The 26,276-nt window shown below is 32.0% G+C and overlaps 1 protein-coding gene and 2 long non-coding RNA genes across 9 annotated transcripts in view; all 3 read right to left on the bottom strand.

Moving 5' to 3' along the window:
* Positions 1 to 3,309: 3,309 nt before the first annotated feature.
* Positions 3,310 to 6,664, bottom strand: LOC126726306 (uncharacterized). The gene is made up of 2 exons (XR_007655787.1): positions 6,493 to 6,664; positions 3,310 to 3,624 (listed from the first exon to the last, which is right to left on the bottom strand). It is a non-coding gene; the product is annotated as an uncharacterized LOC126726306 (long non-coding RNA).
* A 1,589-nt stretch (positions 6,665 to 8,253) lies between these two features.
* LOC126726304 (probable LRR receptor-like serine/threonine-protein kinase At3g47570) overlaps positions 8,254 to 26,276 on the bottom strand; it is a 43,377-nt gene continuing 25,354 nt past the window's right edge. The window contains exons 2-3 of one of the 7 annotated variants that reach the window (XR_007655785.1): positions 9,416 to 9,827; positions 8,254 to 8,678 (exon numbers count right to left, since the gene is read on the bottom strand). Coding sequence is in view for 6 of the 7 variants with exons in the window: in XM_050431535.1 (XP_050287492.1) it covers positions 9,472 to 9,827; positions 11,138 to 13,222 (2,441 nt within the window). In the remaining variant the exon portion in view is untranslated. Of the gene's footprint in view, positions 8,679 to 9,268; positions 9,828 to 11,137; positions 13,223 to 26,276 lie in introns of those variants that run through there. The other 6 variants (XM_050431538.1, XM_050431536.1, XM_050431535.1 and 3 more) reach the window with 6 other exon arrangements.
* LOC126726307 (uncharacterized) lies at positions 18,650 to 20,417 on the bottom strand. Its single transcript, XR_007655788.1, has 4 exons — positions 20,172 to 20,417; positions 19,996 to 20,045; positions 19,168 to 19,246; positions 18,650 to 18,687 (listed from the first exon to the last, which is right to left on the bottom strand). It is a non-coding gene; the product is annotated as an uncharacterized LOC126726307 (long non-coding RNA).

Here is a 26,276-nt window from a genome sequence, read left to right as displayed (position 1 = left end):
ATGCAATGATTTACCAACAAAGACAAACAAAAACAAAATAATTTCTTTTTTTAATACTAGGTTGGTTAGGATTTTTTTTTTTTTTTTTGGTTGAAGTTAGAGCATTCACATTGGTGGTGCTAAAAATTTTAGCTTTTAGCACCTCAAAAAAGTTACTTTTTCTATTTTACCACCTTACTTTACAATACACAAAATATCAAATGTTATATATTTTTTTTATTACTCCATTTAAAATAATATAAACAATTCCTTAAAATAATAAAGAAAGCGAGAGAATTTGATTTTTTAAATTAAATGAAGAGATATAATCTTAATAAAATAATGTATTTTATTTTTAACAATTTGCTACAGTCAACTAGTATTTACACCAGTTTACTGTAGTTGCAAAAAATTTAGCTTTAATTTCTCCAATAACACATGATTTTTTTGTGGTAAAATAGTTTTTTTTTTTTAACTAAAATACAATCACTATTGTGAATATTTTTATTGTTTTTGTTAAGTTTTTTGGTTGGATGGTTGCTATTTGAGTGAGGCTAGTTAGAATTATTGTGGAGAAATGAGGCCTAAGGTTTTGGAATGGAGCCTAACTAAAAAAAATGAAAAATGTTATAACTAAAACCTTAGGCCTCTTGGGCTCCCACTTGGTTTCGTCCCGGCTTGTTGAAGATATTTTCAACACCACATAAAGAAGTTTTAATTATATATTTTTATGTACTAGGGGAAATTCCTCTCTAACTCTCAAGTGACAAGCAATCACTCCATGCATTAATTTGAGTTACGAGTTTCCCAATATTTCTGTGACTAAGGAACAAAGATTTGATGAACTTTTCTTACGTAGTATGACCATTGTAGTTTTCATTGATGTCCTAGTGAGATATTTAATTTAAATTAGTGTGTTGAACTTTTCACTAAGCTATTTGATTTTACATGTTAAGAGGACAAATTGTATTTTTAATAAGAGACTTAAATCAAATCTTGCTTACACTGAACCAAATTGGTGTCTTTTTAATGAATGTATAGTATCTATCATTGAAAATAAATTATAATTAATAAATTCATCTTCAACTTCGGCTCATATCAAGTTTGGGACTTGGAAAAAGATAAGGAAGTTTCATTTATTCAATCATGATAATGTTGTTTCAAGGGAAACCGAGAGCTAGTATATATGAAATTATACTAGGAGGTAAAAAAAGAAGAGAAGAAAGAGAGCTGGTATTGAACATGACAGTTGCCAAAATATTCCTCACTCCATCATACCCTAAATTATCATGGACTCCGTAAAGTCTAGTGCCATGCACATCATGGGATTTAGTGAGATTTTAAGGTACCACGTATTGTTAAGGAAATTGATAACTATCTAAAAAAGAATGTAACTTTGAGACATGTTAAAAACCATTTCTTTAAATTGATAATTGTCATAGCTAGTCAAAGGAGTTTGGTATCCAAATAAATTTTTTTTTTTTTTTTAAATCACACAATCATGTCAAGTACACCACACACGCTAACATGTTCTGGAATGTACATAAATTTTCTAAGATAAAAAGTTTTCTAGAAAACATATATCCATAAATTTTCAAAATTTTTTTATTTGTCAATGTTTGTATTACTTTATATTTTCAAGAGACTTTGTAAACTTTCAAGATGAAACCAGTCTTAAAACACAAATTCACACCCCTTCTCACGTAAACAATCTACACAAAATATTTTAACAATTATTACCAGTTAAAAATAAATAAATAAATAAATAAATAAATAAAAACTTAATCATCCAATGCAGTTGAAGCAAAACGTGTAGGATAATTCCTTCTTTCTTTTCATGGTTCCTATATATCCTCTTTTAATTGCTGACTTTGCCCTAGATAACTAGGGCATATACAGAGCATTTATAGTTTAGTTGGGCATAAAAAACAACCAATTTGACAGGTGTTCAATTGCAAAATTCAGAGTATAGAGAAGATATATAAGGTGTATGGGACAAAAGATTTATGCTCTACTTTACCAAGACTAGTAAATTTATTAAAAAAGGATTTACAAGTTGGCATTTCTTTTATCCTAATAAGTAATAACTGAAACAAAATTGTAAACAAAGGCATAACTTGTATGTAGAACCTATGATCCATGTAAACTAGCCGTAATTCTACGCCAACTATGAAGATGGTAAGATGTTTCACTTGTTAGCTAGTTGCTAATTGATTGAAGGAGATATGGTCCTTAGTGACTGCAATGACCTTTGAAGTTTGAGATAATGTAAACTAGAAACCCCACCCCCCCCCCCCCCCAAAAAAAAAAATCTTATAATAATTATGATAGGCAAACATACAAGAGGCTGATTGATTAAAATTTAGAAAGAACCACCCTCCAAAATCAAAGAGAAAAATTATTTGTTGACTAGAAAAATCAACACTGCCCTGTAGCTAGCAAGTCAGTTCTCTATTTAATTTGGCACATAGTATAATTATATTACTGGGAATTGGATTTATATCTCGATCAATAATTAATTTCATGATGCAATTATAATGGAATTGTGAGATCTGATGTAGAAGTTTGAAAAGTAGAGAGGTAAAACGTTGAAAGGTTAAGAAAAATATTTTGATCTAAAGAATATAATTAAAAGTGAATTTTAATTTTCAATCTCATCCATTGTTTTACTAGCATCAAATGTAGATCCATAATAAGTATGGGTTGAAGTGATAGTCCATTAACATTTTGTGGTGCTTCATATTGGTGATTCGAACCCCACCCCCTATAATATAATAAGAATTACTCTTGGAGTTATGAATATTTACTGCCATTGGGACCACGACAGGTAACATGAAAATAGGAATGCTTTCAAAAAGTCATATGATCTAATGCAACTTCATAAGATCAATCTCAGAGAACCTTTGAGTGGTTGCATGCATGTAAAACTTTGATAAAAATAAGATTTTATATTTGTTATTCTAGTTGCACTTCAATTGATCTTTGTTCCAGTGAGATATTTAATTTTATTTAACATGTTGAACTTTTCATTGAGCTATTTAATTTAACGTGTTACGACGACAACTTGTATGTTTCATTGATGTTCCGGTGAGATATTTAATTTCATTTAACATGTTAAACTTTCCATTGAGATATTTATTTAACGCGTTGGAGCAACAAATTGTATTTTTCATTGATATTGATGTTCCAACATGAATATTCAAATAGGGGACAGTTGTCACTGATAGTTATTGGGCCATCTTAGTTGAGATTTTCACAAAGAGACAGAATATGAAAGGGTTGAAGTTTTTTGTTTAAAAAAAAAAAAAAACGAAAAGAAAATGTAAAGTATTCTGAGAAGCCTTGAAAGTTGAAATTATAACCAAAAAACTACGTCATAAGGATGCAAACATTTGGTCAGACCTATCAGCTCAACTGGGTGTTTTTAGGCACTGTACAACTCAGAAACAAAAACAGTGAATCCTCAAAATAGCATTCTTAAGAAATGCAAACGGTTGAATTAAATATGAAGTAAATATAAATAAATAAAAAAATAAAAGATATTTCGCTAAATGCATTTTAAGTTCAAATTTAATGGCGTGAACAAATGTTTATGACCTGTGACAGTGCCTCTTGTTCTTTAAAGAGTTGCACTTGATCTTTAAGCTGCAAAATTAACCATAGCCATCAGACAAGCTTACAAGGACAAGTGAAAGTACGAAAGGTGCATCTCAGCAATATGATGGCTAACCTGGAGAGCTTTTACATGATCCCAAAGGGGTGGCAAGTCAGTGAATAATTTCTAGCTAACAAACATTTAAGCACATGGCTTCAAACTAATCAACGATTAAGCACATGACACAATCAATTAATACGCAAATGACTCTAACCTTCAATTACAAAGATGACACAAAACTTTACTAATAAACTGCCTCTTATAATAAGCTGATGGTGTCTAGTAACAAGTGTTGATGCTACACTGTTGTTGTTACTAATGCTTACTGATACAAAACCTTACTGATACAAAACTTTACTTCCTCATGCTTACTTGTCGCTAGTTTTAATAATTGAGCTTATATTTAGCATCAAAATCCAAATAGTCAAAACCATTTAAACAGCATTGAACAAATAGGAGGATGACTAAAATTTTCAAAATATGGAGGCAAAAAAATTGGAGACAGTAAGCTACTACAACAAAGGGGAAGCAACAACCAATCAAATCTATCGGAAAGTCCACACAAATGAGCATGCTTGTACATATCAACCTGTAAAGGCACAACAAAATCATCCCATCACACTTTTTTTTTTTTTTTAATTGGAAAATATAATGTTTAATTATTTTAATACAAGTCAAAAGCAGCATAAGAATCCAAACATTCTATATTCAGCAACATAACTAAAATATGAACAAAATCAAATTGATTCTATAAACCGAGATATAAATAAGTTACTTCCATTGTATAAACTAGCATTTGACCCGCGCAATGCTAGGGAGTATTTTATGTATTAGTCATATTAAAACATGTAAAGTTTGTTAATCATAGGAATGCTGTCTATAAAATACAATAAAATTTTAGTAGTAGGATATTACAATTTAACAAGTGTGATGAAGACATCAAGAAGGGTTAGAAAGAGAAGGATCATCATCATCATATATTGAATCGAGAATAACATCTCTTAGATTATACTAGATCTTAGACCAATTGGAGAAACACAAGCTCCCAGCTATCAGATAAACTAGGTCAGGCTGAAATCTAGCCAAGAAAAACCTAGGTCTTCTTCTAGACCCCCAATTTAACAAATATTAAAGATGTGTAATGTCTGGAAAAAAAGGCAACCAAATTATTAAGATGAACCAGATGGTAGGAGGGTTGCACTATCCTAGATATCTAAGAAAAAAACTCCTCCCAGAGTTTTAGACAATACTTATTATTTCATAAATTTCAGCCCAAGTATTGTTTCAGCTTTGAGACATATGATTATGCAGCGGCAGAAGTAAAAATCAAAAGGCCAAGAAGAAGATTTGTCTGTAGTTCCCACTAGAAGAAATCCTAGAACTTCCTATAAGGAGGCAACAACTAGACTCAAGATTTAGAAACTAGATGATTTCTTCTTTTTTTTTGGGAGGGGGGGGGGGGGTTGGTGGTGGAGGGGAGATTCAACATGATGAATCTAAAAGGTGCAAATTTAGAACTTTTTGATAAATAATAAGTTTTATTAATATCAAAAAGAGACACCCCAGTACACAAGGAGCGTACAAGGGTCAACAATCAAGTACAAAATTACAAGAATCAAGAAAATCAAGGAAAGAGGTGAATGATTGGTTTCGCAAAGCAAGCAACCAATCCAATAAAGTTCTAAAGAAAAATAACTTGAGGTTTGGTATGGATCTCTCATTATCTTCAAAACACCTACTATTTCTTTCCCTCCAAAGACACCACATTAAACAATGGGGGACAATTAACCATATATGACCATTTAGAACTTCTGCATCTATAGAAACCATACTCCAAAGGAACATGAACATTCAGAAATAATGGTACAAAAAGTTTTCTTAATGGGTCTCTATTTTTCATCTTGTACCCAATTTTACTAATTCTAACTCACACAATATTTTCTAATAGTTTTTGCTACATAGGCTATGTAAGATCATCAGTGGAGAACTCACAACAGCATGCTAAAAACCAGTTTTTTCTCAATTTTTAGATCACCCATTTAGTTAAGGTATGTTTTTCATATTGTAATAAAAGCTATATATACTAAAGGATACTTGTCAAGTATGATCAATAAAAACTAAACAATGTTCACAGGGAGCCACAGATGACTATGCCAACTACCATGGAAATAAAATTATTCGTGTAGTATCACACAGCATATTAAGAAATACAAGAAGAAAATAGAGAAGACAAAAACAACCAGAGGAAGATAAAACAGTTATAAGCTGTGTAGAGCTAACTTTTAAGAAACACTGTGAGAGCAAATAGGTTAAAGCAACAAATTAAAGAAGCAATTTTGTAGTTACCTCCTAACAATAAGTCTACTACATTAATAAACAGAAGCGAAGAGAAAGATTAGTTAAAAACGAAATGGGTATCTACTTATCTTCTTGTACCCAATTTTACTAATTCTGACTCACACAATATTTTCTAGTAATTATTGCTTCTTAGGCTATGTAAGGTCATTAGTGGAGAACACACAACAACAGCATCCTCAAAACCACAGCTTTTTCTAAATTTTTAGATCACCCATTTAGTTCAAGTATTACATTTTTTTTTTTTTAGATGGTAATCTTTATATATATATATATATAGACACACACACTAAAGGATACTTGTCAAGTATGGTCAATTAAAACTAAACAATGACAGGGAGCCACAGATGAGAATGCCAACTATCATGGAATCACACAACATATTAAAGAAACACAAGAAGAAAACAGAGAAGACAAAAACCAACAGAGGAAGATAAAATGGTCATAAGTTGCGTAGAACTAACTAGTAAGAAACACTGTAAGAGCAAATGAGAGGAAATTACCTATATGGCAACAAATCGTTTCAGAGGAAATTATTCGTGCAAGATTCCATGACCAAAAATTCTGTATAAAATAAAAGTCACTAAAAACTTTCATTATTTAAAAATAGAATAAGAAGACCGGCTTTGAGGGAAAGCAACTATATGTTTCCAGATTATTTCACAAAAAATACCACAGGGAGATTTTGTATGGGTTAAGTGTTACACTCAAAAATTCATGAGGTTCGGTTTTCTTAAGGGAAACCACGGTGGGGGGTGGGGGGGGGGGGGTGAATATTTTCCCAAAAGAAAAGCTATTCGGAAAGCCCTGTTTGCAACTTGTCAGATCTACACTCACTGTCTGAAGAGGAAGGGGAAAAAAAAAATAGTGGGGGACCCCGCGGGGGGGGGGGGGGGGGGGGGGCTATTTGGGAAGGAGACACTCTTTGGCAATTATGACTTGGGAGTGATAATTCTCAAACAACTTGAGATATTGAAATGACATCCAAATGCAACAATAACCTACAAAATATACATGTTAATAACAACAGTGGAAAACAACAATACGCACATGGTAGTTTCTGCCTAAAACAAAGTAGTTTAAAACATTTCTATAGTCCACTTAAACTTAATTAGCCTTCATAAATAATAGAGGAAAGTGAGGGCGACTTGTGATACCATAACAACAAGAAATCTATCTGTTGTAGGCTTTGGTCCAATGTGAGAACCTGCTCATACATGTTAAAAGGGACATTTATCTTTGTGATCCAGTCATATTAACAAATCGGAAGGCACAAACAGCAATAAAAACTTAACTAACTTGGGTAGTTCATTTTTAGCAAATGTTTTGTAAAAGTTGTCTTTCCAGTTGAATATTGACCCAAAAGACCATGGGTTTAGCATCAAAATCACTATTTGTCTGCAAAAATGCAAATAAAAATCAATCCTCTCCTACAGAGGCCTTAGAATCTAGAGTGTACACTTGACAGCAAAACTAGAAAGATCTAAATATCTCCATTTTGCAAACCACAGCCTCTAGTTTAAAAGATTAATATGGAACTAGCCAAATAAAATATATGCAACTTCTAGTGGCTTTGGCTTTTCAATGTACAATCTCTTCAAGCCTCAATAATTGATGTACCTGCATTGGGAGGAAGCTGAGCACGAGACGATGAGAGAGGACACACATTAGCCAACAAATGAAAATGAAGACATCCCCCTAAAAAGAAGTATACATTGTATGCTACTTTGTATTTTTATAGGTAAAACATTTTCTTAGAAAAGGCGCAATACAGGGCACAATCCTAGAACATGGGATGCATGTAAGATAAGCACCAAAAGGTAAAGCCTATATTGTATATCAAAAGAATATATTGCCAAACAGAAAATAGAAGATATTTAAACATAAAGGAAACCTGATTTTTTTAGAGACAAAGAAAGAATAATGACTAAAAAAACTCAACAATCAAAAGTACTATAATTGACTTAGAAACTTCCCAAAATTAATTGGCCTGAAGATAACAATAAACTCAGTTAAGTGGTAAACTCATCAATACTAAATGGTAAAGTACTAATAGAACCAACCAAGCTCATTTCTTAAATCAGAAAACAACCATCCTCGCCAATACAAAATAGTTAAGTATTAAAGGTGCCTTTTATTAATTTCATATTTTTATTATTCCGAAATTATAAACAATACAAGGCCTCCTATCATACAGAATACAGGGGAAAGTAATTGCATTCAGCTAATAAATTCTCTAAAGAAAGAGACACCCCTAACAAATATAAAAGTAGCTAGCAGCCACTATCAAGTAAGTGTTAATTAACTAGGAGTTGGTAAGAAAAAATTATTTTTAATGCACCATTTAACAATAATTTAGTCTTTGACAAATACAAATGACAGAACTTATAACAGATTGCAATTATAAAAAAAAAAAATCAATTAAAAGACCCAACATGTCTTCGCCTTTCTTACAGTAATCTATTCCAAAACCCAACTTTCTTCAACAAACTGCCACCACAAAGACTACCTCATTTCCAAACCCATGTTGAAAGCTAAATCAAAACCCCATTCCAGAAATACAAAGTCACAAACAATCTCAACAGCGCACACATCAAAGGAAAATCAAAAGAGAGAGCCATGGGGTTTGACTGTGTAAAGCTTGGCGGGTTCCACGAAATCTGCTGCAGACTTCATCTCCTCCTCATATCTGAAAGTAAAGAAAGTCACCAAAAACTTTCATTCTGTAAAGAATAGAATAAGAAGACCGACTTTGAGGGAAAGCAACTATAAGTTTCGATATTATTTTCACAAAAAATACCACATGGAGGTTTTGTAAAATATTCAAAAGCCTAGTGGGTTAAGTGTCACACAATTAACTAGTTAACACATAAAACAATACCACATGGGGTTAAGATTGATTTTTATTTTGTTAAGGAAAGGGTATTTTTATGGTGGCATTATGATGCTATGTACCCCACGAGTTAGCCCATATTTTCACTAAAGGGCTTCTTTTCGCTAAATTCTAGAAGATAAAGTTCAAGCTAAACCTTCTTTCAAATCGTGCTTAGGTTATTAAGCAAAAAAAACAAAAAAAAACAAAAAAGTGCTCAACTTATTGCCAGCAAATATTTGTGTAATTGAATTTGTCGGTCCTTCATACAGTTGGTACTAATGCCCTTCTTATAGCTGCTACAAGCACATACAACCACACGCATTGTGGGCGTGGAGTATGAAATTTTTCGTTTGACATTCTTTTCCTATTGAAACTAGGAGTATAGATTTTCTTATTCAAAAAGATTTTAGAATGTCAAACCGAATATCTTTATTCAATAATTTAAAAGCTTGGCATATTAACTACAAATACTAATAACTTGAGATAATTTTGACTGATTTTGGTCCTGAGTAACATACTACTTGTAAAGCTTATAAAATTAGATGACATACCAAACTAGGGTAACAAAATTACACCTTGAAAAAAAACTTGAGCAATAGCGTAAATATCAGACACCCCTATTTCTGTTTCCAAGTAGTGCCAATTTGATTTTGTTAACCTTGGCCACCACGTCCTTGATTTCAGGTCTTTCATCTGGTAATTCTTCAGAACACCTCAAGCCTAATTCCAAGATAGATAAAAGGATAGTTTGCATGACAGTTACATCTCTTCCAGCTTCTATACTAAGCAAACCATCGTCCACAACTTCCATTCTGTCAGGAAGTGAAGCAATCCATTGCCTCATACCTAGATCTCCAACAAACATTTCATCGGTAGGTTTTTTTCTTGTGATCATCTCCAACAATATTATCCCATAGCTATAAATGTCACATTTGGTGGATACTCTCCCTTCAGAACCATACTCTGTCATACTCATATATGTCAACAAAATTTTAAGTTAATGATCCACATATTTGTCCAAACAAAGTAAAAACTCTACAAATAAAAACTTTTAGTGGGTACACACACCCACACCCCATTCATACAAGGATTTAAAAATTAAAAAAAGAAAAAGGAAAAAAGATTTTAACTGTATCCATTCATAATCCATCAATTGATATATATGTGTATGCTAGATTTTTCTATTTATTTATTTTTGGTTCAACTGTATCTTAACCAATTCTTTATGTGTCCATTTGCTATTATGTCCTTACGGTTTAACTTTGTTATTAGGAATGATTGTCTGGCTTAACGCATAATGTAGTGTACTTTTTTCACAATCATTAATGTGGCAGGTTGTGATTTGTAAATAATAAAATTGGTATTAGTGGCAGGTTTGTGTAAAACTTTTATTGACAATTTATGAAGAAATTTGTGTCCTTAATATTGGCTATATACTTTTGGAATTATGTTTGGCTCCCGAGCCGAATATGAACACTCCTTCATATCTACATATTCATTTGTGTCTTCATTTAAGTTAGACTTCAAAATGAGCCTTGGAGATTGATCACCATAACTAACTTTTATAGTCAATTTAGGAAAACTAATCTATTGAGATCATTACCTTTGTATATATATATATTTTTTTTGGAGTAATACCTTTGTATATTGTTGATGGCTATAAACAGGGAGAACATTTGCATTAGCTTGTTCAAAAGTTTTCTATTTTAGTATATGAACCTTTTTTTTTTCTATATTACATACTCACTTTTCAAAACACCTAACATTAAATTATCTATTTTATACTACTTTTCATTAAAATACTATTTCTTTACTAATTTTTTATTAGTAGTTTAATTCATATCTCTCTCTTCCTCATGGGGTGAAGTAAAGAATTATTAAAATATGCATTTGCAAAGCTACAGAACTGTGTATATTTACACTGTAGCAAAAGTAGAATTTTGCACAATTTTACATTGGTTGATGTAGGAGGTTTTTGAGATTTATTAGGTAAAATGTGAGGCTTTTTTCTATTTTACATAGACTAAGCAATAAGCCATATCAATACCATGGATGCATTTACGAGACTAGTATTGAAGTAATATTGGATTAAATTGTATTTGTTGAATTAAATTGTATTTGACTAGATAAAACAAATTATTAATCTAATGCAACTAGATTACGAGCTAGTTTGAACTACCATGCAACATTCTTATTCCTAAAATTAGCCACTACTAATGTTATTCACAAAATTAGCCAAGAAATTAAATGAATTGAGGTGATTTCATGTATACCTGGTGCGATGTAGCCAATTGTACCAATGGTTCTGGTTTGGGTTGCATCCTTGTTTTCAGCTAAAATCTTTGCAATGCCAAAGTCTCCAACATGTGCAACCATGTCCTCATCCAAAAGAATATTGCTAGGCTTCAAATCACAATGCACCACAGATTCTAATTGACCATTATGGAGATAATCTAATGCCGATGCAATATCAACCATAATGCCTACTCTTTGAACAAGATTCAAGCAGTAGTTGTGAGAGTATATCCACTTTTCAAGGCTATAATTTGACATGTACTGCAACACCAAAGCTTTAAACTGGGGACTGGAGCATACACTAATGACTTTAACCAGATTCCTATGTCGTAATGCCCTTAACACCTTGCATTCAGCATCAAAACTTTTAAAAGCATCCTCCAAATGCAGGTTTAGAACTTTTACAGCAACAGTAGTCCCATCAGATAGTATCCCTTTGTACACAGTACCAAACCCTCCAATTCCAAGCAAGTTGCTTTCACAAAAGTTGTTTGTCCCACGACAAAGTTCTTGATATGATATCATTCTCCAATCCACTGTAGGTAATGTGAAAAGTGAACTTGGAAGCATGTTATATTGTGGATGTCTTCTTAGCATAATGACAAGCATTGCAAAGATTATAATTGATGCAATGCTAGGAATAATATATTTGAGCAAAAGTTGTTTCATCCTTGCTCCTTTAGAATTGGGACTCGTGCAAGCTGGAACTCCAAAAATTGAATTCCCACAAAGTGCTTCATTACCTAAAAATGATTTTTCCTTGAAGTTTGCAAAAGGTCCACCAGATGGTATCTCTCCTGATAACTTATTGAACGACAAATTCAAATACTTGAGAAACCGAAGTGCCTCCAGAGACTTAGGAATTGCACCTGAGAGATTATTGTTAGAGAGGTCCAGCAGATCCATTCCTTTCAATTGCCCAAAAGAATCTGGAATGTCTCCTTGAAATGAATTCTTTGACAAATCAAGATTACTAAGACTTTCAAAAGCACCAATGATACTTGGAACTTTTCCAGTAATTTGGTTATGAGATAAATTCAAGTACTCAATAGCTCTGAGTGTTTTCATGTTTGGAGACAAAGATCCGTAGAGGGAATTTGATGATAAATCCAAGAACAACATATTTTCAAGATTCCACACATTCAATGGGATTGATGATGTCAGTTTGTTATAACTCAAGTTTAATCTCTGCAAAAGATTGAGGTTTCCAATGCAATTCGGGATGGATCCAGAAATTTTGTTATTTGAGAGAAATAGTTCTCCCAGCTTGATTAGCTGACAAAGCTCTTCTGGAATGTTTCCTCCAATATTATTGTCTCTAAGATGCAACCTTTGCAATTCCTCTAATCCCCCTAACGTTGACGGTAAATTTCCAGACAAATTGTTATAGCTCAAATCAAGTCTGGTCAAATTTTTCAAGGAACCGATTCCCATTGGAATTTGACCCTTTATTTGGCTTTGACTTGCAACAATGACTTTAAGTGAAGCCAAAAAATTTCCAATGGTTTCCGGAATTGTAATATTCAAGGGATTGTGGGAAATATCTAGCTCCTCTAAAGATGTGCAACTGGTTAAAGATGTAAGAAAATTATGCTCTTGATGCCCAGACTCCTCTGTTAGTTGATTATCATCTAGACTCAAGATTTTGAGATATTTCAAGTTTCCAAGACTTCTAGGTATAGGCCCAGAGAGTAAATTTTCAGATAAATCTACTTCGACGAGGTTGGAACAATTTGAAAGATATGACGGGATACGACCGCTAATGTAGTTGCCACCAAGATACAAGAATCCAAGATTAGGGCAAGGGATCCTAGTATCGAATGAAAGATTTCCAGACAAGGAATTAACCGACAATTCGAGTATTTGTAGAGAGGTAATGTTGAAAATAGTTTGGGGTATTGTCCCAGTGAGATTGTTAGAATGAATATTCAATCCATTCAGATTGTGGAGACGCCATAAATCACTTGGCACGCTTCCTTTAATGTTGTTTTTTTCAGCACCAAACCCTTGTAACATCGATAAATTGCTTATGATAGGAGGAATGTTTCCAATTAAGTTGTTACCTCCAAGATAGAGGACTTCAACCTTTTTTAAACTCCCAAAACCTTTTGAAATACTTCCATCAAACATATTGTATGATAGAGATAATACTAAAAGCTCTCTGCAGTTATTAAACTGTGAGGGGAGCTTACCGCTGAATTTGTTGTAGGAAATATACAGTCCTTGAAGATTAGGACAACGGCTACAAAGATCCACTGGGAGGGTTCCTGAGAGGTTATTTCCTCCAATACCAATACTCTTTAGAGAAGACAAGTTAAAGATGACAAGAGGAAACGCACCGGTGAGGCTATTGTCATCCAAATACAATAACTCTAATGACGACATATTGCCGTGGGACGATGGAATTGTACCCATAAGATGGTTTGAACCAAGGTCTATTTCGCGAATCCTTGGTAACATGCCTAAATCTTTAGGTATGCTACCATTTAAGTTGTTTCCATAAAGATTTAAAACTTCAAGCTTCTGGCAATTATGTAGAGTCGTAGGAATACTACCTTCCAATAGGTTGTTTGACAACCGAAGTTCCCTCAAGCGGTGTAGATTACCAATCTCATGCGGCAGAGAACCAGAGAAGCTGTTGTTATGAAGATCAAGTGAGACCAGGAAGGAGAGGTTGCCAATATGAGGGGAGATGGTGCCGTGTAGATCCACATAGGAAAGGTTCAAGGCTGTGACTCTTTGTCTGCGTTGGCTGCAAGAGACCCCAAACCACTCACAGAAGTTTGCTGTTGTGGACCAGTTACTGGCAGAGAAGATAGTATCATCTGGATGAGAACTGATTTCAGATTTGAAGGCAATGAGAGCTGATTGATCTGTAAAGTTGTTGGAAGAGTGGGACAAGTGAAGTATGCATGGCTGCACTAACAGAAAAGCCAAGAGCAGGAGAATGGATCGCCTTTTAATTAGCATCATGAGTGTGAAGGGAGACATAGAAATAGAAGGCTCTTTGGAGTTTGGAGTATCAGAGGGCTATCACACGAGACTTCTACAGTTTTTGTTTATTGCAATGAATAATGGCCAAGTAATTGTGGACTTATCAGAAACATGGAATCTCAGAGCTTGACCACTTAAATTGCAATTGTTAAAATCTTATCAGAAACATGGACCACTTAAATTGCAATTGTTAAAATCCAAGTAAATTTAGACTTATTATTCACTTTGATGTTGAAGAAAGGTTAAGTCAATGATGGTCTGCTGGTCTAATTTCAAAATTGAAAATTGTTATTTTTAAATACATTAAAAATGCAATCATTTACCAACAAAGACAAACAAAAATAAAAAATTTTCTTTTTTTAATACTAGATTAGCTAGGATATTTTTTTTTTTTTTTGGGTTAAAGTTAGAGCATTCACATTAGTGGTACTAAAAATTTTAGCTTTTAGCACCTTAAAAAGTTACTTTCTCTATTTTACCACCTTACTTTACAATACACAAAATATCAAATGTTCTATTTTTTTTATAACTCCATGTAAAATAATATAAACAATTCCTTAAAACAATAAAGAAAGCAAAAATAGTTTTTTTTTTTTTTTTACTAAAATACAATCACTATTGTGAATATTTTTATTATTTTTGTTAAGTTTTTTGGTTGGATAGTTGTTATTTGGGTGAGGTTAGTTAGACTTATTGTGGAGAAAGGAGGCCTAAGGTTTTGGATTGGAGCCTAACTAAAAGAATGAAAAATATTATAACTAAAAAAAAAAAAAAAAAAATTTGGACTCGGGTGTCCTGAGCCCCCCTTGGGCTCCCACTTGATTTCGCCCCAGCTTGTTGAAGATATTTTCAACACCACATAAAGAAGTTTTAATTATATATTTTTATGTACTAGGGGAAAAATTCATCTCTATCTCTCAAGTGACAAGCAATCACTCCATGCATTAATTTGAGTTACGAGTTTCCCGATATTTTTGTGACTGAGGAACAAAGAATTGATGAACTTTTCTTACGTAGTATGACCATTGTAGTTTTCATTAATGTCCCAGTGAGATATTTAATTTAAATTAGTGTGTTGAACTTTTCACTAAACTATTTAATTTAACGTGTTAAGAGGAAAAATTGTATTTTTAATGAGAGACTTAAATTGAATCCTGCTTACACTAAATCAAATTGGTGTCTTTTTAAGTATCTATCATTGAAAATAAATTATAATTAATAAATTCATCTTCAACTTCAGCTCATATCAAGTTTGGGACTTGGAAAAAGATAAGGAAGTTTCATTTATTCAATTATGATAACGCTATTTCAAGGGAAACCAAGGAGCTAGTATATATGAAATTCCACTAGGAGGTTAAAAAAGAGAGAAGAAACAGAGCTGGTATTGAACATGACAGTTGCCAAAATATTCCTCGCTGCTTCATCATACCCTAAATTATCATGGACTCCATAAAGTCTAGTCAATGCCATGCACATCATGGGATTTACTGAGATTTTAAGATACCACGTATTGTTAAGGAAATTGATAACTATCTAAAAAAGAATGTAACTTCGAGACATGTTAAAAACCATTTCTTTAAATTGATAATTGTCATAGCTAGTCAAAGGAGTTTGGTATCCAAATAATTTTTTTTTTTTTTAAATCACACAATCATGTCAAGTACACCACACACGCTAACATGTTCTGGAATGTACATAAATTTTCTAAGATAAAAAGTGTTCTAGAAAACATATGTCCATAAATTTTCAGAAATATTTTATTTGTCAATGTTTGTATTACTTTATATTTTCAAAAGACTTCGTAAACTTTCAAGATGAAACCAGTCTTAAAACACAAATTCACACCCCTTCTCACGTAAACAATCTACAAAAAATATTTTAACAATTATTACCAGTTAAAAAAAAAAAAAAAAAAAAAAAAAAAAAAAAAACTTAATCATCCAATGCAGTTGAAGCAGAACATGCAGGATAAAAGACAATCAATCATCATAAGAAATAGATAAAAGACATGTAGTTTCAAAGGAAAATTACCTATGCAAGATTCCATGACCATGGCAAAAAGCAAAACCCACAACACATTAAGAATGTTTTTCCACCAGTAGCAAATCCCATCGAACAAGGCTGTCAATTAGAAAGGGAAGACAAATTGTCAGGTATGCATATCTAACAGCTAGATGTCATATCTAAATCAGTCCACCACAAACACAACCATTAGTTCTAATAAACAAATTGAATGTGATAAAAGAGCTCAATACCACTAGTTGTGTAATAAACAAATTCAAGAAAACACACTTGCAGTCGAAACTGATCATCTATATAACTCTGTCCTCACTGCAATTCAAATTCAAGAATTTATAGTTTTCCCATTAAAACCGTTATCTATCAGCTTGTAGCTTTGAAATTTCCAAAGAACACTCATGATTTTGTGTTTGTTTAACCTTTTGTTACTTGAAATTCACAAGAGAAGAAAACAAGTTACTTTTAGCCTAAATAAGCTTAAAATTCTGTATCAATTTGTCAGTGCTCCTCTACTTTCAACATGCCTTACAGAAACATAATGTAAGGATCAATCCTATTTAAAATCTAGTCTTAGCATTTCACCGAGCACTTATAAGGGAGAAGGTGACAACTGAACTAGAGCTCATTGGCTTAACATCTAAGCCTTATCCCACTCAATTTTTAACAGAATCAAAGTTTATTATTTTCTACAAAATAGAAACAAAGACAGCATAACAGAAGTTCATATTATAGAAATATTTTGACATAATATATATATTTTTAGTGTTACATTCTAAGACCCAAAAAGCACTGAAAGTCAAGCTCTAAGGTTTATAATAAAATATCAATTTTTGGTATCTAAGTCTCAAGATAGGAGAATAATTCATGTAAAAAGCCTATGATGATTTTTTTCCTAACTTAAGTAAAACAATCTTTATTCAAAAGAGAAGATAGTTCCAATATACAAAACGCTCCTAAAGAATGACAACCTGAAATTCAAAAGGTCTAAAACAAGATGGGGAAGCTATACCGCATATAATAGTAATTCAGTCATACACAAATCCCACAAAAGACTGTTTAATACCTCAAATCCTACTAATTTTAAGTATATCTTAAAGAAGTAACATCCTTATCTTACCAAAAGGATCTTACTTCTTTACAATTTTTTGACAATTATTATTGTATTGTAATAGTATTAAACAGCAAAAGAACCACATATGCCACTTACTTGAGCAACAGCCCCCCGACGAAACCAGGATATTAAGATTCGTTGAAAAAGCTAAACCAGTTATTCGCTTCTGGTGTCCCTTCAGTTTTGATTTTACCTTAAAACAGCATATAATTCACACCACTTTATATTAAGAGAGCAAAAGAAATCACTTTTTTTTGTTTGGGAGGGGGGATTGTGATTAACCTATGTAGTAAGTAATTACCTTATCAACTGTAACATTATATGTGTATAGTTGAATCCTCCATTCCAATAGCTATGATGTATGTTATTGTCTTGAGGATGAAATGCTAGTAAGGTAGAAGCAGGGGGTGCTGGCATAAATGTTGTCATTACCTACAAATTAGAGCAATTGATGGCAATCCATTAATAATCCCAATTCTGATGAAGTTTGCAAGACGTATGGAATGACTTACCTTGATGAATTAAATAATGAAACCTTTCCACCACAGGCTGACATCACATATGAGATATGAGTCATTTTTTGATAGTGCTATACATGGTACTGATTCTTCAAGGATGACACCTGAGACATCATTAGCCATAAGAAGACCACTGTTTGGTTGCCAGTGTTGAGGAACAAAACTGGCAGTGGCCTTTTAAACACACACAGACTTCAGAAATCTCCCCCAAGAAAGAAAAATCTCAAGCAGACATACACAAGTTATTAAGGAAAAAAAACTAAGTGAACATGCTTTAAGCTAGCAAGTACCTTTCCATTTGGATTTTGTTTGTTCCCTGCCCATTTCCACAGTTTCTGAACACCATCTGACACAAGTGCCAAAACCCCAATGCCAGAATTTGCATATAGAAGTCAAACAACCTAAGTATAAACATAGGACAGAATGCATCATCAAGTCTATAAACTTTATACTAAAAAGTCAAATATAGTAAACTCGCAGAGAGTTGAGAGGCCACATTATAACCAACCTGTGTATTAATTCTTTTGAACTTTTAGTAAAATTTATAATACTTATTGAAAATTAGGTATTAAATACAAGATACTTCACAAACCTTGCTGGAAGAATCTGTGCCTTCAGGCATAGATTCTATATGATACTAAAGACATCCATGAATACCTTTTTTTTTTTTGGTAGTTATGAATACTATCTATATAGATATGTAAACTAAATGACACTTTTTTTAAGAGTAAAACTTAACTGAAGGATACAAATTTTAGATGCAAATTTCCCTTGTTAGATGTACAACCAAATAATAAGAAAAGAAAGTGCATAACTTTTGCCCATGAGTAGTTAATTTGCAAAAAGTACCTATCATTTGCTAGATTCCAAGCTTCCTGCCTCAGTTCTGGAGGTGTTTCAAGAATGGCAAGGTAGTTAGATATGAATTTATGAGGATGTTCAACATGACAAACAAATCCCATCTCTTTCAATACATGTCTTTCTGTTCTGTTCAAGTCAGTCTTGAGGTCATGATATTTCTGTTAGAAAAGTAATGGGATAAACAGTATAATTAATCATCTAACCATAATTCTAACACTCCCCTCATGTATAATCTCAAACTCTCCCTTAAGAAGTGAGGCCCAACACATGGGATTTTTAACAATTTTAAAGAAAGTTGGAGTGAAGGTAGGGTTTGAACTCATGACCACTTGCATTGATACCCTGAAAAATCACTAATTGTCCACAAAACTTCCAACGATTAGGAAATGGTGAATTTAACTATAATTCTAACAATTAGAACATCTTGGATACATTTCAAAGAACACTTTACTTTCCTACATTTATTCTCAATGTAAAGAGAGAATGATAAGAGACAAAACTTAACCTTAACATTGAAGCAGTCAAACGATTTCTTGCAATAGAAACGACGGAATAGAACCTGCCCGGTCGCCACAGCTTCACGTCTATAAGAACAAAGATTAAGGTAACATACTGAACCAAGAAAATTAAGAAAAGTAAACAATTTCATAAACCCAACATACAAAGAAATAAAAGAAAAAACGGGATACAGTTTAAGCAAGATGCCACTTTCTTGGATGAGATCACAGCCATAGATTCGTAAGGTAGTTTCAGTATCTTCATCAATACCATCTTTCCTAGAAGGTGAGTTCTTTAGATGCTCATCGGTTAAGTAGAAATTGTCAATCACTGTGTATATCATTCTAAACCAAATAACTCAACAAAACTGCCACAACATAACAAATACAAATTTTAGTCTAACTGTACCCATCAAATTTTTATTTTTATTTTTCAAGTCACAAACTTGAAACTGTGTATAAACATGAATGAAGCATTTAGATTGAGAAAATTTGGAGATTACCTTAATTATTGTATGAAATTACAGTATAATCTTATTGAATGAAATTACTAATAGTCTCATTAATAGCATCCAAAATGAAATTACAGCATAAGGACATGTTCTCACTTGATAAGTTTTAATGATACCAACCAATAATTCCCTAGTGAATGTTCAAACCAACACTGCACTGTTCTTGTGTAGACCATGTGCGATAAACCCACAATAGGCTAAACTAACTCTCTCTTAATAAATACTATATATGAGATTTTCCTTAAACCAAACTGTTTTCAGTAATCACTGACTCAACTTATGTTAATAATTTTAAGGATCTTAACCTTAATTAAAGGAAATTACCTGTGCAAGATTCCATGACCGTGAGCAAAAAGCAACACCCACATTAAACTCTGCGACAAAAAAAGTCACCAAAAAATTTGATCATATAAAGAATAGAATAAGAAGACAGAGTACTTTGAGGGAAATATAAGTCATAACCGATAACAATAGACTTTTCAATGTATGATACTAATAACCTTAACGACTATAACTTGAATGTCCTCTTGAGAATTTCTTGAGAATTGGGATCAGTGTTGTTTCTGACAAAATTGGAAACAATCTTTTCAACGTTTAGGCGAATTGAATAGCAATCACAAGAAACCTATACTAAAAAAAACCGAAACCCACGAATTGGAATTAGAATTAAACATTAAATTGATTAATAGAGGCTTTCTCTTAGTTTCTCGAACGCCTCCATTGCTGATACCTCTCTCTCTCTCTCTCTCTCTCTCTGTTTTAGCTTTGAAAACAGACGCTTTGTGCTCAACGGGATTTTTAATATAGCCTAATTTCTCAACGGTAACATTTTTTTGAAATTCAAAAATTTTTTGGACTCGGATCACTCGTATTTTCATCATGTTAAGCTTATGGGCCTTTTCTCGTTTTAACTTTTTAAGTGGTTGATCCAAGTGATTGATCCGCTGCTGATAGTTGGGTCCAACTCGAAGGCCCAATATTATTAAAAATTAAAAACTGAAATAAATGATTAACGAGAGTATTTTCTAGCCCACTACAAAAATTTTAAAAAAAAAACTAAATTTATTAGTATATTAAAAAAAAAATCTATGAAGTGAAATCAATGTTGATTTTTGTGATAAGTTTCCACTTCCAGATTTTGATGATATTTAGCCTGCGTTTGGATTGCGATGAAAACCAGCGCTTTGCGTTTTTCAGCTTTTTTTTTTTTTTTTTTTTTTCACGCGTTTTTTAGATTTGCGGTTACTGTTTATGTACTGTTCAATGAACAGTAACCGCAAATTTTGACTTTTCAAACTTTTTTTTCAACCAATCAGTGCACATCGTGTACTGTTCACGGACCCACAAATTTCACTTTTCAGCAAATTTTTTATTAAAAATGGGTCCCACGGTACTATTCACACATTTAAAAATTATTTTGCTACAGTATTTTTCAGTTTTCAGTTTTAGTTTTCAGTTTTCAGCGGTATCCAAACAGACCCTTAGTGATCACTCTTTGTTCATTGTAACAAAAAAAAGTGATAGTATAAGGAGGGTAGGATATTTTTGGTTAGGGGTATAATTTTTTTATTTTTTTTTGGTTGATGTATTTAGCTAAAGAGAGAGTTAGTTTAGCCTATTGTGGGTGTAAATACATATATTTTTTCCTTGTAAATACAAGGAAATTTTTAATTACCAACTAGTTTATCGAATCGTTGCAATTGATGCTCGATGCCGAAGAGAAGGAAGAGCTCTTCGGAAAGTGGGCTTTTATGATCCGCTAAAGAATCAAATCTATTTAAATGTTCTTGCTATTCTATATTTCCTTGAAAGGGGCGCTCAACCTACGGGAACTGTTCATGATATTTCGAAGAAGGCGGGAGTTTTTATGGAACTTTGCCTTAATCAACAGATTAAATTCAATTAATGAATAGAACAAAAGAGGGGGGGGGGGGGGCAGTAGTATATAAAAGGTTATACAAAGTTATATAAGCCCCTCTTTTGTTCTATTCATACCTATTTATTATTACTACCAAAAAATGTCTACTACTAAAAAATGTCGTCTTCTATAACGACAAAAATTTATTTTTATTTTAGTGATAGAAATTCATTCATCACGATTACAGAGACAAATTAGGAATTTGACAAGATCCTTAGAAATATTATTTACTGAGTTTGGTTTATTCTTGAGAATTTTGTTTATAGAAAATTAATTTGATACAATCTCATTTTAATATTTGAATATAGCTTGGGGATAATAATCTATTAACATGCAATTGTTTCAATTTTTAAAAATAAAAATCTATGTTATCAATTATTAATCTAATAGTTGCTCAAAATATCATAGAAAATCAAAGTCCAAATTCTGAATTAAGAAATACCTATGCAAGAACCCATGACCATGGAAAAATGAAAAACCCTTTTGCCCCATCAAACAAACAAAGTGATCTTTTGAATTTTGACAAAGGAATACATAAGAATAGTCACAGACACAGAAAATAATATGAAAAAAAAAAAAAAAAAAAAAAAACTCTATAGTGTTTGTTTTTTCCAGATGATAAAAGGGAAAAAAAAAGCAATGATGCCCAGTCCAAAAGAGAATGAATTAATAGAGAAAGTAATTGAGTTTGATCAAAGCATAGAAACAAATTTTAGAGAGACAGAGAGAGAGCTGTGCTGTGAATGGGTTGAGATTTTGTCTATTTTTTATGAGAAGCAAATGGAGATAGCACTCCTCACCCTTTTGCTACATCACTCTTCGGAACAAAATAACCCTCTCTCTCTCTCTCTCTCTCTCTCTCTGATTTCAAAATCTAAAACAAAGTCTTATTTAGAACTATATGGGGATCACTAGGCCTGGGATTTTTGAATGTTGCTCAACTCAACAGTAACATGTTTTGAAATTCAAAAGAACTTTGTACTTGGACTTGGATCACTGCTAAACTATATGGGCCCACGCTTATTTAATTAGGCCATTATTATTAAAATTTTAAAACTGGTATAAACTATAGTATTTTCTAACCCACTAAAAAAAAAAAATTTATTAGTGTGTGTATATATATAATCACTTGTGTTTGAAGTGAAATAAAAGTTGATTTTTGTTTCCCATAAATAAATAAATAAGTCGATTTTTGTTATAGGTTTTCACTTCCAAATTGTTGATGATATTTAGTGATTACCATTTGTCCATCATGACAAAAAAGAGTAAGTGTAGGGAGAGTAGGATATTGCAAACGTAAATACTTTTTTTTTTTTTTTTTTGGTTGATATATATGGTTAAAGAGAGTTTTTTTTTTTTTTTTTTTTTTTTTTTTTTTTTTTTTTTTTGAGAAACCTAAAGAAAGAGTTAGCTTAGACTATTGTGGGTGTAAATAATGTATTTTTATTTACTTTGATATATATGCTATTTGAGCAGCTTTTACATTATGTATGGAGTATAGAGTTTAGATTCTCTACCCATTTATTTTGATTTCATTGAGCTAAATTATTACATTTTAAATGCTAATTTAATTTATATATCTTTATATTGGCATTTGTGAACAACGACAAATAGAATTGTTACTTAATGATATTATATGCTACATGATGTTTTGGAGTTTAATTCTTGTTGAGGCAATTCCAAAACTTTTTTTACATGGTGAATGAAATAATGAAATTTATCAAGTATGAACAGATTTGAATTGTTTTGTGTATAAATACTTGAACAGGTTTTATTCGTTTATGTATGAACAAGTTTATAAAATATGTGGAACTTATTTCATTCACCATGTATGAACCCGATTTTTTTATGTATGATGAATTGTTATTGTATGGATAATTGGACTTTTTCTTTTATGAATACTTGATAGATAGACAATTGGACATTTAACAAGTTGCTAGCTAAATAATTAGAGTTTAAGCTTGTCTGTGTAATTAGACAGCTTGCTAAATAAATAGACGTTTTTATTTGATTGAAGTTTTGATCAGGTTGATGTATGAATATTGAACTTGAAAGCCCAATTTTTTTTAAAAAAATTTTCAAACTGATTGAACCAACCTCATAAAACTGCACCACTGTAGATCTAAAAACTGACCCTTGGTGGTGTGTATCGGTTCTGGTTATGGGGAAACTGATACTTATCAATTTAGTTACAAATTTTTTTTTGTGAGAATCCAAACTTGTCGTTATTTTATTAATTTGAGAGGGGAATACATTTTCAATAAGTATAAATAACAATAACTTTTAATTTTCTACTCTTTTTGTTGGTATACTAATTGCCTACTATGATTAACCACAAGTCTTCAATATTACTCTAAATTGTGCATTTACATAATGTATTGCATAATATATTATCACTACATAGTATTTGCATAAAATATCTGCCAACAAAAAAAAGTATTTGCCAACAAATACAATTCCCCTAAACAATTATCATTCATTATATAACAATATTATTAGTCCAGGGAAAAGATTGTCCCATGTAAAAGAAATTTAGAGCAATATAGGTATTATGTTTAAAATTTTCATCTTTTACTTCATTCATTCTTTCTTCTTCTTCTTCTTTATTTATTTATTTATTTATTTGCACTTTATGTACGAAAAATAAGTAACTTTTGACTGGAATCCATCAAACCAAAAATTTCTTGGAGAAAAAAAAAAATCAAACTTGAAATTCAAAGCAAAGAATTGGGATTTTGGTAGAGTAATGAAATAATTACTGCTGCAAATTTGTTCTCCTTTGCAAGTCAGAGCTATTGAAGGATTAGTGAAGGAAAAAGAAACATGGAGAAAATAGAGAAGAGAGACAGTTAGAGAGAGAGAGAGAGAGAGAGAGAGAGAGAGAGAGAGAGATCTATGAAAAGAGGAGAGACTAGAGTTAGTGATAGTGAGAGTGTGAGGAGAGAAAAAGCAAATGGAAGAGAAAAAGCTTACCATGAGAGAGAGAATGCACCAAAAAATTATGTTTCCCACGGCTACGGACAAAGAAAATATTTATAAGAGATACAACGCGTGAGAGAGAGATTGCTTTTTCAAAAAAAAAAATTTTGGAAAACAACCTATAGAAAATAAGCCTTATATTTATTAGTGTTTTCCGTTGACCAAAGATAGTTTTCCATTAACCAATTTTTTTTATGCTACCAGACACTGGAAAATGTGGAAAACTATATTTACAGAAGGTTTCCAGTGAAACAAATAAAACGTTATTATTATTATTATTATTATTTGCTAAATCTCTTTCATCTAATATTATATATGCATCCATTCTCATGTACCTATATATCATTTAGTATTGCTTTATTGAATTTATTGTTTTTATGTATACAATATATTTGTATTTGTCCTGTAATGTGTTAGATTGTTAAGAAATTTCTATACGGTTATTGAAATAATTTTCTTTGTTAAGTAGATTATTTCTATATGATTGTAATTTGTTGGATTATTTTAGTTATCTCAAAATAAAATGACAAATATATCCCTTTTTTTTTTTGCGAAGTTTCAAAATATAAACATATTATTCATGTAAGATACATATACTGTTATTTTCCCATTTACATATTTTTCTGCTGAATTTTTAAAACGTACTTATTAAAAAAATGCTGAATTATATCCATTCGTATACTTACCATATTATACTCATAACGTATTTTACTAACTATGCTACCGAGCGTCTGAGCCTACCCAATTTTGGAGAAATTATAGAGTCCTCTAGTGGACCACGACACTTGTTCACCATTCCACTAAAAAACTTCCACTTGTTTAAAATTGCTGAGTCAGTAATTAATTTCTGTTTAAAAAATTTTTCTAACTAACAATTTTAAACAGGTGGAAGTTTTTTAATGGAATGGTAGACCACATCACTTGTCCACCACGTGGATCTTATAATTTCTCCCAATTTTGCCTCAGCAAACTCAGTTGAGTGCAACTTCGAGTCATGACTCATTACTCCGAACAATGAAAAATCACACAAAATAAAAATAGCCCGCCTTTCACAATAAATTCAAACAGAGAGAGAGAGAGAGAGAGAGAAGTGAAGAGAAATCGAAGTCGAAGACAGTAAGGAAGCCATTGAGAGACGTATCCAACAACAAAAACAAAAACAACAAGTACAATAATGGTGGAAGGTTCTCAAAACCCTTGGATATGAAGAATCTCAGTTTTTCAGAGAAAGAGGATTGGTGTAAGGAAGTGGAAGAAGAAGAAGAAGAAAAAGATGGATTGCTCAATTGCCTTTTGCTAGTCTAGTCCGACCTCTTCTCTCTCATCCATTAGGTAACTACTATATCTCTCCTTACGATTTGTTTGTTTCTCAAAAAAAATGATTTTGAAAACAAGGATTGTATCTTGCTCTATGTAACCTCAATGAAAATTTTGCTCAATCTTTGTTTCATTCACCTTTTGCAAGTTTTGATTATGTCAGCTTTTGTCTTTGTTTGGTTGCTCAGAAAGTGTGGAGGTTATATTTGGGTTTTTGAATACTTCGCTTCAAATTGAAAGAGAAACTTACCATGTGCATTTCAAATTATAGATTGCACAGTATTGTAGTTGTAGGTACTTGGATCTTATTGTATGATAAATCTTGTTCTTATTGTGATTTTGGTTTTGATTTTCAAAATGTATAGGAGATGTTTAATTTAGGAAATGATTC

Source organism: Quercus robur, chromosome 5, assembly GCF_932294415.1.
Source record: "Quercus robur chromosome 5, dhQueRobu3.1, whole genome shotgun sequence".
Taxonomy (NCBI): Eukaryota; Viridiplantae; Streptophyta; class Magnoliopsida; order Fagales; family Fagaceae; genus Quercus; species Quercus robur.
This window is presented reverse-complemented; position numbering and strand designations above follow the sequence as displayed.